General features: G+C 47.9%; 1 protein-coding gene across 3 annotated transcripts in view; it reads right to left on the reverse strand.

The window, feature by feature from the left end:
• The window catches only part of UBR4 (ubiquitin protein ligase E3 component n-recognin 4), a 131,626-nt gene that overhangs the window by 48,719 nt on the left and 64,671 nt on the right, over positions 1–18,236 (reverse strand). For all 3 annotated transcript variants that reach the window (XR_005719112.1, XM_040229415.1, XM_040229416.1), the window contains 10 exons: positions 17,567–17,697; positions 17,273–17,450; positions 16,704–16,808; positions 15,062–15,199; positions 14,188–14,362; positions 5,629–5,725; positions 4,880–4,987; positions 4,065–4,181; positions 2,897–3,106; positions 983–1,132 (listed from right to left, as the gene is read on the reverse strand). Coding sequence is in view for 2 of the 3 variants with exons in the window: in XM_040229415.1 (XP_040085349.1) it covers positions 983–1,132; positions 2,897–3,106; positions 4,065–4,181; positions 4,880–4,987; positions 5,629–5,725; positions 14,188–14,362; positions 15,062–15,199; positions 16,704–16,808; positions 17,273–17,450; positions 17,567–17,697 (1,409 nt within the window). In the remaining variant the exon portion in view is untranslated. The remainder of the gene's footprint in view (positions 1–982; positions 1,133–2,896; positions 3,107–4,064; positions 4,182–4,879; positions 4,988–5,628; positions 5,726–14,187; positions 14,363–15,061; positions 15,200–16,703; positions 16,809–17,272; positions 17,451–17,566; positions 17,698–18,236) is intronic.

Raw genomic sequence — 18,236 nt, forward strand, 5'->3', positions numbered from 1 at the left:
GTAGTACTTAGGGATCTAGAAGGAAGCTGGTCTCCACTCCAGTCCGCCCAGAGTGAAACTATAAGGAAAAAACTTTCAGAATCTCTCTTTCAGGTTAAATAGAGGGGAAAAAAGTTGGGTTGTTGTACCTCTACAATTTGAACTGGTCATTTGGGGTTTGCTAACATTTTTCTTGTGGAGTTAACCTCAGGTGGGCTCTGTGGGTTATTTAGCCACGTTCTCCAGCCTCCAAACACAGCCTGCTCTGCGGTGTACGGTCCAGAACCAGGCTGCCTGTGCCGCTGCTCTGCAGCAGCCCCCTCTGAGGCCCTGCCGGTGGGGAGCGCGGGGTGAGGACACCGGGGGGCGGGAGCAGGGAAGGGGCCTGCGCCTCCCCGTCCACCCGCTGTCCCAGCGGCAGCCCGCACCCTGCGGCCTCCAGCATCTCAGCAGCCAAGAACAGGCCAAGTCCAGGCGCTCCTGTTCCTTGGCTTCCTGCAGAACTTCCAGAATCAGCCACCTCACACCCCTCCAGAGCTCCTGCGGTCCCACGGCAGGCCCCCGTCAGATCCACCGGGGCTCTCCTCTTCACTGGCAGGGCTGCCGCAGCTGCTTCTCACAGTTACTACCTCTGTGTTACCTCAGTGTTCCCGTGTCATCTTCTTGGTTCTTCAACGGCTGTTTAACCAACTCTCTATATTAAAATCTCTCAGTTCACTTAACTAGTATACTTTCTGTTTTCCAGACAGAGTCCAAGCTATGAAACGTGGCCATCGTCACCATGTGTGGGGAATGTGAAAGGTACAGAATCAGACACTAAAGGGGACAGCCTGCTCTGACACACAGCTCCCACGGCGTCGTCATACGGTACGCTCAGGAGGAGCAAGACCTCAGTGGGGGGAGGGGCTCTGCTGGGGGAAACACCACGTGCCAGTTGGGGTACAAGGGGGCCACAGAGGCAGTCACAGCCCATGTCCTCTCCTCGACTGGGACCCTCACTTACCTCCGAGAGAAAGTAAAACCATGAATGATCAAAAACAGGAGGTGGGATCCGCGAGTTGGTGTCGGCGATCTTTTTGATTTGGTACGGCAGTCTCAGCACCATCTCTGTCAGAAGCTGAGTATAGGCCTCAAATACATCAGCAGCATGGCCCTGGAGAAGAATGTGTGTGGAAGAGCCATGATCGAGACTCTTCCGTGACCACAGCCAGGAGAAAGGCTGGTCTCCTGCTCAGTAGGAACACATTACGACGGAGACAGTAAATGGCGCCCTCCAAAGCTGGAGCCGTCACTGACTGACAGTTTAGTTCACAAACCCAGGAAGACCCTGGGCTCTGGGGGCAATTCCATCACACGCAGAGCTTATAGTGGTGACAGATCTCACCACTCTTAAAAGTTCTAACATTTCACTCTGGTTTTTGACACTGGACTGACTTTACTCTGCTTACACAAAAATCAGAGCTAGAACAGGAGAAAATTGAAGAAAGAGTAAAGGAAGAGGATGTCTGACTTTCTATGAGAGATGTATCCCATTCCCTAGAACCAAAGCTTTCCATGGTGATCATATTTCTGTAAGAAACAGTGTGTCGAGGATCACTGGGAGATTCATGGACACGGGGAACCACAGCTACCCTGCAAACCGTGTGCGCCCCAAAAGCGCCTGCCAGAGCCAGTGTGCCGTGCAGTCAGTCCCCAGCTGTTACCAGATCTGCGTCAAACACCGGAAGTGTGAAGAGGAATAAAACAGGGTCGTGATGTGAGCCTGGAGGGAAGACCCCACATGTGTGGTCAGGGTGCTCTGGGACCCAGGGAAAGGCTCAGACTGGAGAGTGGCAGAGTGTATGCTGTGGAAGGACCCAGTGTGTGACCTGCGTCTTAAAAAGTGAACAGTGAATGTCGCTCAGTCGTGTCCGACTCTTTGTGGCCCCATGGACCACACAGTCCATGGAATTCTCCAGGCCAGAATACTGGAGTGGGTAGCCGCTCCCTTCTCCAGAGGATCTTCCCAACCAAGGGATCAAACTCAGGTCCCCCGCTTTGCGGGTGGATTCTTTACCAGCTGAGCCACCAGGGAAGCCCAAGAATACTGGAGTGGGCAGCCTCTCCCTTCTCCAGGGGGTCTTCCCGACTCAGGTATCGAACCGACGTCTCTTGCATGGCAGGCAGATTCTTTACCACTTGAGCCACCAAGGAATCCCCTGGAACTGACGGGGGACAGAAGGAACGCAGAAGGAGAGGAGAGAACTTCAGAAGGGCATATACCCTGGGGGGAGGCACAGAAGTCAGCAGCGCCACATGCGGGACTGTTGTAGATGATAGAGTCAAGCAGATAGCTGGATCCACCAAGAACTTTTGGCCAAAGAGCCATGGAAAACCACCCAAGGGTTATACAGAAAGAGAAGGACAGGCTCAGGTTCACATTTTCTGTTCTGTTTTACTTCCATATTCTTTAAAGCGGTTCTGAGCACGCAGTGAGCAGCACACCCAGCCCAGGCCATCCTGCTCTGCTACGTGGACTTCAGTGGGACAGAAATGGGGATGATAATTAACATCTCCCGAACTCTGGGATGTGCTGGGCACTGTGCTCTCCAAACATCCGAGGCCCCCAACAGCTCTATGAAGCGGATCCTCTGGGTGTGCTCACCCTCCAGAAGTATAAACTGAGGCTTGCTAAAAGTCAGACAGGACTTCTGGAAGCTTCACGGTGGTGAGTGGGAACGCGTGTTCCCAGCGATGTATTCCCAGACTCGTCCGACCAGAAAAAGCCCATCTTCTAAACCAGAGTGCTAAAGGCCCTCTGGTGACAGCAGGGGGAGCAAGGCACATCCTTGGCTCCTTTGGCGCTACTCTGGGGGAGTGATGACACGAAGCCTGGGGGAGGGAAAGGAGAGGCTCCCTGCCCGGGGAAGGCCCTCACCTTCACATACTGGCGGAGGAAGAACGGGCTCATGTCAGGCGGGGACGACGTGGTGTGTGGTTTCAGCAACTGGCTGGTGGCCACAGGCTCCTCGTCGCTCTGCTGGCTCTTCCAGTGCTCCAGCAGGGACTTGAGCACGTGCAGGCAGTAGTCCACAGCCCCAGAGCTCAGCAGGGCGGCGGCCGTGGCGCTCGAGATGAGGGAAGACGACTGCGGGAAAGCGGGGACAAGGTGAGAACGGCTGGCAGCCCGGCGTGCAGTCCAGCTGAGCCTGCGAGCAGGAAACGCACTCCTGGCAGCCTGAGAACCAGCTGTCATGAGTGTGAGTCCATCTCTTAATTTAAAAGCCTCCCAACGAGCTCAAACGCTTCCCCAACTCTTCCGCACAACAGCATGGTAAGAGCAAATAAAGACACACCAGGTCCCAAACCTAATCTCCCAACACGCAGGTGCCAGAGGCCACGGAGGCAAGAGTCAGCTAACCCTTCCACCTGGAGGGGGGTTTTCTCTTTCTCCTTGGGCATCCAGAAAAGAAGCCTAGTTATTTTAAGAAGAGAGGAAAACTTTCCACCATAGGCATTTCTCTGCAACCCCACCCTCCCAGTAGGGGCTCTTCCCACAGAACTACCTTCCAAAGGAGATGGGGTGAGTGATCACACAAATGAAAAGGCAGGGGAAAAGCTACTGTAAATAAAACCATTAGGAGAGCCTTGCAAATCCCAGCAGCCCCCACAGTTCATAAGCTCATTAAGATTGGATGCAGTTCAGCCTCCATTTCTACCTTCTCTGCTTTGTGTTAATCTCCTTTCCACCACGCACGCACTGCTTTCTCTCTGCTTTATTACCATACCTTATAGCAACATACAGCAGGGGAATCCTCTTAGCCACTCTGCAGCTTGCAGAACAGTCTCCTGCTTTTCAATAATGGAACTTCCAAACCCTTTAACCCCCTCCAATGGCGGGATTGTTGGAAAAGATCAGAGCTTGGAAGGGATTCTGAAAAAGGTGGAAGCCTTCTCCTAAAGAGGTGGCAGCTTAGACTCTTACTCCTCCCGAGCGCCAACAGCCTCACTCGGTGAGAGAGGTTCTGTCGCCTCTGCCCGCTGCCCTGGTGCCAAACGCACAACCCCCTTTGCTTCCCCACAGCTGTCAGCCCGGGGCAACACACCTCGCAGACGGAAGCCTTGGATCCGGACTTGGTCCTGGACATGAAGACGCTCAACAGCCGCATCAGCACCAGGTGCACCTCGTTCAGGGCGCTGCGCTCGCTCTTCCTAGAGACGTCCTGCAGCGGGGAGCCAGGGGGCCACGCTGGTGTTGACCCCGAGGCATCTTCGCCACGAGACCCCCTCACTCTTATCAACGCTGAATGGTTCTCACATGGAATCACGGACCAAACAAGCTCCAATGCACCTGCGGTCTATGCACCTGGACACTAGAGCCTGACACACCTAGGAGCTGCTGCTGCTGCTAAGTCGCTTCAGTCGTGTCCAACTCTGTGTGACTCCATAGACACCAGCCCACCAGCTCCCCCATCCCTGGGATTCTCCAGGCAAGAACACTGGAGTGGGTTGCTATTTCCTTCTCCAATGCATGAAAGTGAAAAGTGAAAGGGAAGTCCCTCAGTCGAGTCCGACTCTTCGCGACCCCATGGACTGCAGCCCACCAGGCTCCTCCATCCATGGGATTTTCCAGGCAAGAGCACTGGAGTGGGGTGCCACTACCTGAGGCCAAGATACAAACAACCCATTTATCATTTTCACCTCGTGGAGCTACAAAAGAGCCACAAGGGCAGTGACCTGGTCTTGCTCCTCATTTATAGCCAGATCCAAAGTATGCCTGGGCCAAAGTACACACGGACAACATTTCTAATGGACCTGCCTCAGTGGAGAGTCACCCCCTGTGACTCAGTGACGTCTCAGAGAGGAAGCAAAAAACCTGATCTCAGTTACTGCTCCGCACACAATGACGCTCAAATGTCACCTTCTTGTCCATGCCCAGCTCGGCAATCAGCTGGGAGAGCAGGTTGTCCAGGGCCCCCTTGTCTTTCTCGTCTTCCCCATCCAGATCTGTAGTGAGCATCAGAATGACCTGCAGGTCAACAGAGAGGCAAAACGTGAAAGCCAATTCCCTGAAGAGCAACAACTCTAAACACTAAGTGTTTCACACGAAATCCCAATCCTCCTGCCTGCCCTGTCAACTGGAACTACAGCCCATAGAAAGGTTCAAAATCCTAAAGTAACCAAGGTGAAGGGTCCAGAGTCAGAGAAATCAAATGATGGTATATGCTACCCTTGGCAACGCAGAAAACGTTCTGCAAGAAGTCCGCACAACTGACTGACTAACCGACATTCCATCCAAGTGGCTTAAGATACAGCACTGCGCTGTGCTGAAGAACAATTCGGCCTCAGAGGAAGGCAGCTAGCAGACCTCGCTCTATCACTAACATTAAGAAAGAGACACTAGATAGACACTCAAGACTCTCTGGAGCAGACTTTTGTTCCTTGCTCTGTCAGTAACTAGCTGGGTGGCTGCAGACATTATTTTTAATTCTCTGATCCTTGGTCTTCTCATTTATAAAATGAAGGACTGTAACCTGCAATTCAAAATTATATTCCATTATTCTATGACCTAATACGAAACAAAGCCTCTCAGAGGCTCAGCGGGAGAAGTGTGAGCCTGCTAAAGGATGCCCACCTGTGATGTGACAGACCCAGGTGAATGCGGGGTACCTGCATGTACGGGATGGCCCGGACTCCTCCGACACTTCGTAACTGGGGCAGAGTTTGCAGCAGTCTCTCCAACAGCATCAGACGGACCATGTGCAGCCTAAAAGACCAGGGAAGATACACAAAACATGAGCTAATACACAAACACTAGCCAGCTGAATATAGTTCTTTCTTCCTGCCAGCAAGGTAAACAAAGAACCTACTTCTTAGGAACAATCCTAGCATTTAAGACAAGCCTTTGGAATACTATTAATAGCAACTCAGAAGGAAAAAAATCTCACTTTGCTAGAGTGGAGCCAAACTGTTTCAAGATATAACTGATGGTACTGAAAACTTACTTACAGGAAAGATAAAAACTATCGCTCAAGCAATTGGGTCCTTGTTGTTCTCACTACTCAAGCCTTCAAAAGTAGGCTTTATGGCTGTTTTCACATGTGGCCCTTTTCTGCCTCCAGGCATTATTTCCTGGAACCCTCCCATCTATACGTTTCATGTCAGTCAGTTGCACAGCGACCCAGCCCTTTCCTCTTGCTTCCCAAGTCATTAGGAAGGCTAGTCACTGCTCTGCCCTCTCACAGCGTAGCCATCCTTTTTCCTAGTGTAAAATTCAATCTCAACATCAATACAAGAAACATGAGCCCTTCCACATACACAGCTGGCCACTACCTTGCCTTCTTCGTCAGCCGATACAGACCTGGGCTTCTGCAGTAAATGTGTGTGTCTGCACCTCCAGTGAACACGCCAATTCAAGAGGACCAATATGGGGCTGTCCTGGTGGTCCAGTTGCTAAGAATTCACCTTGTACTGCGGGCCACAGCAGCGTGGTCCCTCGTCTGGGAAGACCCCATATGCTGTGTGGCAACTAAGCTCAAGCACTCCAACCACTGAGCCCACGAGGCCTGCGCTTGGCAACAAGAGAAGCCACCCCGTGAGAAGCCAGCATGCCACAGCTGAAGCGCGGGCCCCACTGGCCACGACCAGAGAGGACTCATGGACAGCAGCGAAGACCCAGCTCAGCCGGAAACAGACAGATCCTTGAAGAGGGAAGAGGACCACCACGGAAATTAATCAAGGGGTTGTGAACAAGCTGGGTGGCAGCCTCACCTAACACAATCTTACACAGACCAACAGTGCATTTGCTGAATCAATTAATGGATTTACTCTCATAATTAATAAACCAATTTGCTTCATTTTACTTTACGGACTGTGCCTAAGAAGCCACATGCCTACATTTTTTTTTAAGTGTGATTATCATGTACTACATATCATAATAGGTATCCAGAATATTTTCAAAACAATAAAAGCCTGAATAAAAATAGAGTCTTGAATTATAAATGGCAATCATCCTAAAAAGAACTTGAAAGAATGAGCTAAACGACCCTCAGAATACAGTAATACACAAAAGCCCGTGCATGCATCTTCGAATAATTCGACCAGCTTGGTGGGGACGACAAATGAATAAAAACTGCTGAGGAATCAATGAGGTACCAGTGACAAAAGATGGGATGACGGCAACAGCTCAGTATTTTTAGGATGCAGCATACAAGTTTTGAGACAGGTTAAAATCCTCAGGTTTGGAAAGTGTGCATGTAAATATACACATAAAGGAAAAAGTCAACGTAAGGAGCAGAGTCTTGACCTGGACCAAGACCATGCCAGACTACTGACTTTTCAAACTCTTAAGATAGAGTGTTCTCAAGGAAAAAAATTACACACTGTACCAAAAATTACAATTTCCTCCTCACATCTTAAAGTAAAAGCAATTCAGTTATTATATTATTTTAAAAACTGACTTAACAATTCCTTAATTAACTTATTCATGAAAAGTAACGTTAATTTAAAACAACTTTAGCAAATTCCATTAGCAATATGGAGAGGTTACCTAAATTGACCTTCTAGCTAAAAGTAACTGAAAACAGTAAAAATATGTAACATCATTTTAGAAGTGATGAGTCTCAAGAAATTTCAAATGATCACAATTACACAGTATATTCCCCAGCCACAGTAAATTAAACTATACATCAATAACCAAAAAATAATTAGAAAATCCTCAAATGTTTGGAAATTCAGCAACATATTTCTAAATACCCCATGGATCAAAACTTTAATAACAAAAGAATTTTGAAACCATTTTGAACCGAATACCAATGAAAATACAACATATCAAAATATGTGGGCTCCTGTCTAATATTTAAAGGGAATTTTAGAAAGAAGTATATAACTTCAAATAAATATAGAAAAATAAAGGTTAAAAATGGATGATTTAACCATCTTAAAAAGCTAAAAAAAAAAAAAAGGAAAATTAACCCACCACCAAAAATAAGATAATGAAACAAAAAAGCTAGTAAGAGAAAAAGGAAACAATAAAGAGTATAAATGAAACAGAAAGCAAGTATACAAAAGAGGACAATCTAAGCCAAAAACCTAAGAAAAACTGGTTCTTTATAAAGTTGGTAGTTTCTAGCAAGACTGACTTTTGGGGGAAAAAATGTTACCAATGCTAAAATGAAAAAAAGGGGTATCATCACAATTCCTAAAGGCATTAAAAGGATGATAAAATATATTATGAACAACTTCATGACAATAAAACAAACAAATTCCTTGAAATGCACAACATACAAAAATTGACAAAAATGAATCTGCAGGTAAGTCTTCTCTTAAAGGAAGTCTAGACCCAGACGATTCCACAGATCAAGTTTTCTAAGAATTTACAGAGGAAATAAAACCAATCTTATACAACCTTTTGTAGAGAACAGAGAAGGGGAAACACATCCTCACTCACTTTACGAGGCCAGAATAACATGAATATCGACACCTGACAAAAATGTTCCAAAGAAGAAAAAGTATAGGCCTAAATAAAACATTGGCAACTCAAATCCAGTGATACAAAGGATAAGACACCATGAGTAGGTGTCCCCAGAAGGTTGGTTTAATAATGGAAAATATCAGTTACTGTAATTTACAACCTTAAAAAGAATAAAGGAGAAAAGACATATAATCAACTAAGTGCAACAAAAGCAGCTGGAAGGCTCCAAAAACCAATTCAAGATAAACCTGTTGCTGTTCAGTCAACTAAGCTGTATCTGACTCTCTGTGACCCCAAGGACTGCAACACGGCAGGCTTCCCTGTCCTTCACTATCTCCAACATAAAATATCTCCCAGCAAACTAGAAACAAAATTTGATAGAGAGTATCATAGAAAACCCTCCAGGTAACATCATACTTAACGGTAAAATGGTAAACCTTTTCTCCTGTGTCTGGGAATGAGATAAGGTTTTCCACATCACCACTTCTGTCCGACCCAAAACAATAAAGCAAGAAAAGGCAATTAAAAGGTATAAAGATTGGAGAGAAAAAAGTTAAATGTCATTATTTACAGAAGACAGGATTATTCATGCAGAATTTGTGATAAGAATTAATCTAATAACCAAACTCATAATTAGGATTAGTCTAATTATCAAAATCTATAATTAGAATTTAAGTGAATTTAGAAAGATCACTGAATACAAAATTAAAATAAAAGCAATAAAGACGTTACCAGCAATGAAGAAATTATTAGGTCGGGGGTGAGTGAAGACAAAAATCCAGAAGGATAAGCAGAGCCCTGGCACTGATTTTAGGACATCTGAAAAGCTGAGGCTACGATGCTCTGAAAGCAATCTGGGCCCCAGGCTGCTAGGACCTTACAAGGCATCTGGAGTAGGGAGGACAGCCAGAGTCTGCCCCACATGGGGAGGGCCCTCCATGAGAACCTCAGGGAGGAGCCACAGAAGAAGAGACCTGAGTCAAAAGTAACAGAAACAGACCACTTCTCCCAGGAGCCTGTGAGAAAAGTTAGCTGACTCAAATCTTGACACTGACAGAAAAGTAGGAAAAAAGCATTGAAATACAGTCCCGTTTATTTTTTCCTTTTAGTTAATACTTTTTGTGTCCTATTTATGAAATCTTTGCCAACCATCAGCTATGAAGACATTTTGTCTTCTGAAACCAGTAAGTTTCCTGTGGTGACCTAGATGCATGAGATTTGGGGAGAGGGTTCAAGAGGGAGGAGATGTATGGGTATAACAGACTCATTTCATTGCACAGCGGAAACTAACACAGCATTGTAAAGCAGCTAGACCACAATAAAAACAAACAATAAGTGAAAAAATAAAACCAGGGAAGCGTTATCTTTTGCAGTTAAATCCAGAGTGCAACTGATTTTTCCTTATGATCAGGTCATAAAACGAAAAAGACTCATTTTATTCCAGATTAATTTCCAGCCAGGCCACTGCCACTGACTGAAAGACCACCCTCTCCTCCACGGCACAGAAGAGCCACCTGCGTCCTGAGTCAGGTGACCATGTATGTGTGAGTCCGTTTCTGAACTCTAGTCTGTTTCACTAATCTATTTTGTCTATCCTTGAACCAAAATCCCACTCTTACTGAACGCAGCTTTACAAGAAGCTATTTCAAATCCTGAAAGATGATGTTGTGAAAGTGCTGCACTCAACATGCCAGCAAATTTGGAAAACTCAGCAGTGGCCACAGGACTGGAAAAGGTCAGTTTTCATTCCAATCCCAAAGAAAGGCAATGCCAAAAAATACTCAAGCTACCGCACAATCGCACTCATCTCACATGCTAGTAAAGTAATGCTCAAAATGCTCCAAGCCAGGCTTCAGCAATACGTGAACCGTGAAATTCCAGATGTTCAAGCTGCTTTTAGAAAAGGCAGAGGAACCAGAGATCAAATTGCCAACAACTGCTGGATCATGGAAAAAGCAAGAGAGTTCCAGGAAAACATCAATTTCTGCTTTCTTGACTATGCCAAAGCCTTTGACTGTGTGGATCACAATAAACTGTGGAAAATTCTGAAAAAGATGGGAATACCAGACCATCTGACCTGCCTCCTGAGAAACCTATATGCAGATCAGGAAGCAACAGTTAGAACTGGACATGGAACAACAGACTGGTTCCAAATAGGAAAAGGAGTCCGTCAAGGCTGTATATTGTCACCCTGCTTATTTAACTTATATGCAGAGTACATCATGAGAAACGCTGGACTGGAAGAAACACAAGCTGAAATCAAGATTGCCGTGAGAAATATCAATAACCTCAGATATGCAGATGACACCACCCTTAGGGCAGAAAGTGAAGAGGAACTCAAAAGCCTCTTGATGAAAGTGAAAGAGGAGAGTGAAAAAGTTGGCTTAAAGCTCAACATTCAGAAAACGAAGATCATGGCATCTGGTCCCATCACTTCATGGGAAATAGATGGGCAAACAGTGGAAACAGTGTCAGACTTTATTTTGGGGGGCTCCAAAATCATTGCAGATGGTGACTGCAGCCATGAAATTAAAAGACGCTTACTCCTTGGAAGAAAAGTTATGACCAACCTAGATAGCATATTCAAAAGCAGAGACATTACTTTGCCGACTAAGGTCCGTCTAGTCAAGGCTGTGGTTTTTCCAATGGTCATGTATGGATGTGAGACTTGGACTGTGAAGAAGGCTGAGCGCTGAAGAATTGATGCTTTTGAACTGTGGTGTTGGAGAAGACTCTTGAGAGTCCCTTGGACTGCAAGGAGATCCAACCAGTCCATTCTGAAGGAGATCAACCCTGAGATTCCTTTGGAAGGAATGATGCTAAAGCTGAAACTTCGGTACTTTGGCCACCTCATGAGAAGAGTTGACTCATTGGAAAAGACTCTGATGCTGGGAGGGATTGGGGGCAGGAGGAGAAGGGGATGACAGAGGATGAGATGGCTGGATGGCATCACCGACTTGATGGACGTGAGTCTGAGTGAACTCTGGGAGTTGGTGATGGACAGGGAGGCCTGGCATGCTGCAATTCATAGGGTCACAGAGAGTCGGATAAGACTGAGCGACTGAACTGAATGGTTGTGCAGTCCTCATAATCCTGTGGGTATTCTGATACTGCCTTGGTAGACCTTACTTAGTCTTTTACTCTTTCAAATAAACTTTAGAATCAGCTTGTCAATTCTTACACATACAATAAAGCCAGCTGAGATTTTTGACTGGGATTATACTGAACCTGTATCAATTTAGAGACAATTGTTATCTTTATACAATGAATCTTTCTATCCATAAATATAGTATATCCGCTCATTTATTTTCTCTCAACTAGTTTTCATAGTTTTCAATGCAGAAGTCTTATATATTTTCTACAAGAAGATACAGCTCTTGTTAACTGTAGTTTCGGGTTAAGTATGCATATTGAAATGATTAGCACAACTATTACAAGACTGGAAACTGAGCGAACAACTTCCAGACTTGGAGAGGTGGGGAGACGGGGCTGGAGAGCAAATTAACCGGAAGAGGGCTACACAGACCGCAGAGAGACACAGAAACAAGCACAAAACAAACACAAATCGATCAGTGACTAACAGTAGTTAAAAGCAAACTTCCCGGTTCAAAAGTTAAGCAATGATAAAAAGCAACAATATAAGCAACGATAAAAAGCAACAATAAACTAGATTTAAAATATTTCAAAGAAACGAACTTCAAAGAACAAAAAATCACAAAGATCACACTATCGAACACATGTAATCAACCTAGAAATCACATTAAGAGGAAAACCGAAGGTAAACAGAAAATGCCTTTTAGGTGAAGTAGTTAAAAAACAAATCCCAGAAAACAAGCAATCCAATCGAAAAGTGGGCAGAAGACCTAAACAGACACTTCTTCAAAGAATACACATGGCTAGATACACGGAAAGATGCTCAACATCACTCCTTATCAGAGAAATGCATATCAAAACCACAATGAGCTACCACCTCACACCAGTCAGAACGGCCCTCATCAAAAAAATCTACAAACAGTAAATGCTGGAGAGGATGTGGAGAAAAGGGAACTCTCCCGCACTGTTGGTGGGAATGTAAATTGACACAGCCATTGTGGAAGACAGCATGGAGACTCCTTAAAAAAGCAAGAATCCTACCACCATACAACACAGTAACCCCACTATGAGGCATACACCCTGCGAAAACCCTAACTGAAAAAGACACACGCATCCCAGTGTTCAGTGCAGCACGGTTTACAGCAGCTAGGACTCGGACGCAACCTAGACGCCCAGTGGCAGATGAACAGATGAAGCAGCTGTGGTACGGATACACAGTGGAGAATCACTCAGCCATAAAAATAAACGCAACTGAGTCAGCTTTAATGAGGTGGATGAACCTAGAGCCTCATACAGAGTGAAGTCAGTCAAAAAGACAAACATCACCTATTAACACATATATATGGAATCCAGAAAGACAGTACTCATGAACCTACTTGCAGGGCAGCGATGGAGACGCAGACAGAGGAGAGACTGGTGGACGCAGGGGTGGGGGTGGGGGAGAGGGTGGGGCGGATGGAGAGCAACATGGAGACATGCACACCACCATATGGCCAACAGCCAGCCAGGGGGAATCTGCTGTGGGACTCAGGGAACTCACACTGGGGCTCTACAACAGCCTCGAGGGCTGGGATGGGGTTAACCCCAGTTAAGCACCAGAGGTCATCGTCCCCAAAGGGGTGCTGCAGGAGTTAAGTGGAAGCGCAGGATACAGGGAGGAGAGCAGATGCTCTCTGATGCCCTCTCAAAACGTCTCCAACACCTGACTGCTTCAGTTACGTCTTTTCCTGATAGAAATCATTCAGTTCAAAATACTGATTCCTGCACTAACGTGGTAACTACGGGCGGCAAGGAAAGGTGACAAACATTGTATCACAGTGTGTGCGCTCAGTTGTATCCAACTCTTTGCAAACCCACGGACTGCAGCCAGCCGGGCTCCCCTGTCTGTCCCTGCAGCTCTCCGGACAAGACTGCTGGAGCTGGTCGCCATGCCCTCCTCCGGGAGGCCTTCCTCACCCAGAGGCCACACCGCATCTCCTGCGCCTCTTGCACTGGCAGGCGGATTCTTTACCGCGAGTGCCACCTGGGGATATTCTTGGGGTTTTTCTCTTCCTTCTCTTCTATTTCTCTAATCTCCTCTTGGTGAATACATTCACTCCACCAATCCAGTACCAAATACCACCAAAATTTTCTAAAGCGGCTGGACTAGGAATACTATGGATTACTTTCAAATTGCCAAATGCCTCACCAGGGATATTTCTAGACGTAAACTGACATTTGCTGTCTTAATTCTCTATTACCTAACACACTGAACAAAGAGTTACTGCTAGTATTACTTCACACCTGTCACTGTTGAGCCTAGAACAGTGCCATTTATAAGGAGAATGCTACAAGATGAGTCTGTGGTTAATGATGAAAGAAGAAAGACTTGAGTAAGGAGGACACATGGTTTTATGACAATCACTTTAAGGGATACAGGCTCGCCTTATGAGCAAAACCACGTTATACTTTCTCTGCAACTGACTTGATACAATTGCCGTCAGGACCAGGAGACAGACCTAGAATGCTTCTTACCATTTTTAAACTGTTTCTGAGTCCATAACCTTTACATTTCAAAAGAAAGACACTACTCTCAGCTCTCCACCTCCAGCAACTGAGGCATCATCCTAACCCGCAAACGCCCCCCAGGAAAGTCCCCTGCATGCTGGTGGCCCGGCCCTGACCTGTTGCTAGCATGGACATCTGCTTCCCCTTCCCCTTCTCCTTCGCCCTCGGAGCCGTCTCCTTCCTGGTGCCCGGTGGTGGTGCTGATGGCACCAGTGCTTGAACTGACGCTTCCTGGTCCAGCTGGATGCCCCTCTGCCGTGGCATCACCATAGGCACTGCTCCGGCCAGACACTAGAGGGAAATGGTTTAAAAACAGCTAATCAACTCGCAGAGCCTGGTGAAATCCAATGCATTCCAAAGCTATCTGACTGGTAGCTTAGAAAAATGTTTTCTTTTATGTGAAGCTCAATAAGGACTGAATTCACGATTTCGGCCCCACGACACTTGATGACTAAAATGCCTTTCTGGGCACCCAAAGACTGTAAGACCCACCCACAAGGCTAACCTTAGCCTCAGCTGCTGACTCATCCCCATCTCATATTCCAGAGGCAGCATGTGCTGGTCTGGGGCTCTAGAAAATTATCAACTACTCTGTATCTCTTTTGCAAAAACAAGCTCATACCCAATGTTTAAACAAAGACTGATTTTCTGAGGTCAAACCAAAACGGCTGCCATGCTTCCTCATGTTAGAGCCCCGCCCCCACCAGCCAGCACAGATGGCCTGCTCTATTAATACACCAGACTGTGAACAGCAGGACTGCCCCAAATCTCTCCCCACAAAGACAGAAGCAAAGACCACAGCGTGACTGATTTCAGAGTCACACCACAGCTGTCTCAGATGAACCAGGATTTGGAATTACGTACATCATTTCTTTCTTCCACTAACAGATTATTAAACTTCCCTCTGCTGAAACCAACCCCAGGACCCAGGCAGGAATTCCTACTTTGTCCCCACCCTCTGCCCAAGGTCAGGACCTCCAGCCACATTACCACTGTGCTCGCCAGCCACTGAGTCCACGGCACTGCCCCCGCTCTCCGAGCCCACACTGCCCCCGTGGTCGGCAGGGGAGGTCCGCAGGGTGGAGCCGTCCGTCGCGGCCGTGCTGCCCTCGTCGTCCGAGGCTGGAGCTGAGAGAGTAACGAGAGCTGTTACAGGGAAAACCTCTTCTCAGGGCGAAGGCAGCAAACCACACAGCGTGGTGGACACAATGCAGTTTAGACATCCTGTCGTCCGAGGAAAAGGGAAAGATCCGCTTTGCTGGTTAATCACTGACAGAAACAGACACTCTACATGGCGCACTGCACACAGTACTCAGAAGTGAAAACCCAGTTCAATGGGCATTTCCTTCGCTGCTACGCCACAGTGCAAGTGAAACAGTGCAGACTCAAGAATCCGTGACATGGGCAGTTTTCTGGCTAAAATGCTTCACGGTCACCACAGCCTATGTGGGACTGACACCTGCTGAGATCAGAGACTAGCCAGCACCATTCAAAAGCATAGATTCTGAATTTTCAGGAGATCTGTTTCGTAATCAATTTACGCTAATGCTAGGAAATCACTCATCATGAGCTCTTCAATCAACCCTGGTTGTTTTTTTGTTTAATCAGATGGTCCAGAGGGGAGCTCACTGAGAAATTTCAAACTTCCTCATCAGATGCTAATAATGAAGCAAGGAAATTCCCCAGAGACAGCCACAGCATCCAGGATCAGGGCGGAGCTGAGACAGGAGGAAAATGCTGGATGAGATACACGGGGGAGGAAAGCCAAGACAGCCAGAGAGCACAGCACGAACACAACCGCGCCACCCAGCAGCGGCCGCCAAGCCTGAGACGACAGCAACTCGAGAGGCCTAAGGGGAGCAGCGAGCCATGGCAGCAGGCGAGGAGACAGCCAGTTTCTCCCTTTCTCAACTACGGAGGTAAGACGCCAAAGCCAGAAAGGAAAACAAACAAATGCACACAGGGACGCGTGAGTCTGAGGATTCTCAATCAACCCTTAGATCACTCAGGGGCTGACTTTCCAGGAGACTGCTCAGATGCTCCACCCTCCTCTATTCGGTCCAACTCTCCACTCAGGATGTTGGTTTTTTTTTTTTAATCAAATTAGGAAAGACACTGAAAATAAACACAAAATGAAGTCTGAAGATTTCCTATGCGTTTGAATTGTGCATAAAAACCCTACCCCCCGAGCTCAGATCCCTGGCGGTGACCCACGCTGACCTGAAGCGTTCACTCCGCTTCTTGTAGCAGATTAAGAGAAAGAAGTTAAAAGGTATGCACTCTTGTTTCTTGTCTCCCTTTTAATCTTGTCTAAGATGTTAGAACTCTGGTGAAGAAGCCTGAAAGCTGTGATTTCAGCCCTAAAGCTGGTTAACCTGCAAGCTGCTCTCTTGGCCTTTCTGGGGGAATCAGCTGAAGCCAGGCAGCATGCAAAGTGGAGGAAAGCGGAGCCATAACGTCTTTGCCGAGCTGCAGCGCTGGGCCTTCCGCACCCGCATTTCTAAAGCCAAGGCAGAAGCAGGAAGTCCAGAATGGCCTGTCAAAGCAGCTGCCCGTGACACTCTCACAGCACTGGAGACGAGGCCCGAGGGTCCTGGGGCCCTGAGCCGCGCTCCTTGCTGCGGACAGTTACCTGATGCTGTGGTGTCAGAGAGGGTTCCTGCGTCCAGAGAGGAAGAGCTGGGTGCCTGGCCGGACAGCCCCAGGCTCTGCAGGCCCAGGGCACTGCTGCTGCTGCCTGGGAAACGAGTGGAGAGTGAGCACGGCGTCCCCGCCAGACCCCATCCACAGTGCCGCCTCAGCCGCCTGCCGCCCTCAGAGCCTACACTCACCAGCGTGTGACCCTCTCTGGCCTAAAGGAAGCTACTTAACAGCCACTGCTGTCCACCCACCAAATCCAGTTATAGAGATGGTGGGAGCCTCCTTCGGCTCAGGCAGGACACAGGCTGGAGGAATCCATCCAGCTCAGGAAGAAGCAAGCCTGAAGACCAAACCACCAGCACCATGATGAGATCAGCCCCGACACTGGGAAGCCCGGCTCAGTCCCTCTCACTCTCCACCTGGGTCTCTGCACAGCTCTCGCCCAGATCACCCTCTCCCCATGTCGGGGAACAAGCTGAGTCCGCCGGTCATCAGTAGCTGCCACACCCCCCTTCCTGCGCAAGGCCACGGGGCCGCTGTGCTCCTAACACTGCCTTCTACCTTGCTGGTCCTGCTGCAGGCTCAGGGCAATGGCTAGTTCAACCATGGTCTCGTCGTCTGCGTCAGGCGGGATGTCCAGCATGGGGGGGAAGCCCTCTGCACCTGCCAGCAGGGCCTCCAGGGGAGAGGGGTTGCCATTGGTGACGTTCTCCGCTGTCTCCAGGACCATCGACTCAGACTGCAGAGAGAGAGCTCTGTCAGTGACCCGTGGCCACAGGAGCGTGTGGAAGCCCCCCGAGTGAGGGCTGGAGGAGTGTGCTGAGGCTCCTCCTCCCTGCCTGCTGCCAGACTCACCACCATCTCGAAATCTCCGTGGTCCACCTCACTCTGCTCCTGGCTCTCCTGACGGATGTGACCACCGTTTGGGATCCCCGACGACTGCATTTTCTCATCGGCGTCATCGTCGTCGTCATCATCCTTGTCTCCTGAGTCAGAGAAACCCCCGTCACCTGACGGCGCTTGCTGGATCCTCCCCCGGGACGTGAGAGGACAAGCTACAGAGCAAACAAAAGCCAAGACAAGCTGCCAGCCAGCACCCTGTGCCTCAAGGGTGAATTCCGGGGGGCCAGATCTGGCCTTGTCCTCTCGCTTCCTGGACCCGGCAGGATCGGGACGCGGGGGCTGGCAGTGACAGCTGGCCCCACTTAGGATAAGTCTTTTCTGGCAGATGAAGGAAAACCAAAAAACCTTGGATTCCATAAAGCAGAAAAATCTAAGACCAGCAGACCCCAAGAGATCCCAACACCCCTCAGGAGTCCTTGGGCAAGACAGGGAAAATACTGCAATTGAGATTGCTTATCTGCTATCGGTCATGGCAGCTTGGGCGTGTTATTTTACTTTTTTCCTCCCCAGAAACAATTGCGTCCGTGAGGTTTTCACACTACATAATTATTATGAGAAGAGTCAACTGAACTGCGAAACCACTGGATGGAATGAGGACAGCACTAGCCCGACCAGCTTCGGT

Source organism: Oryx dammah, unplaced genomic scaffold, assembly GCF_014754425.2.
Source record: "Oryx dammah isolate SB20612 unplaced genomic scaffold, SCBI_Odam_1.1 HiC_scaffold_27, whole genome shotgun sequence".
NCBI lineage: Eukaryota > Metazoa > Chordata > Mammalia > Artiodactyla > Bovidae > Oryx > Oryx dammah.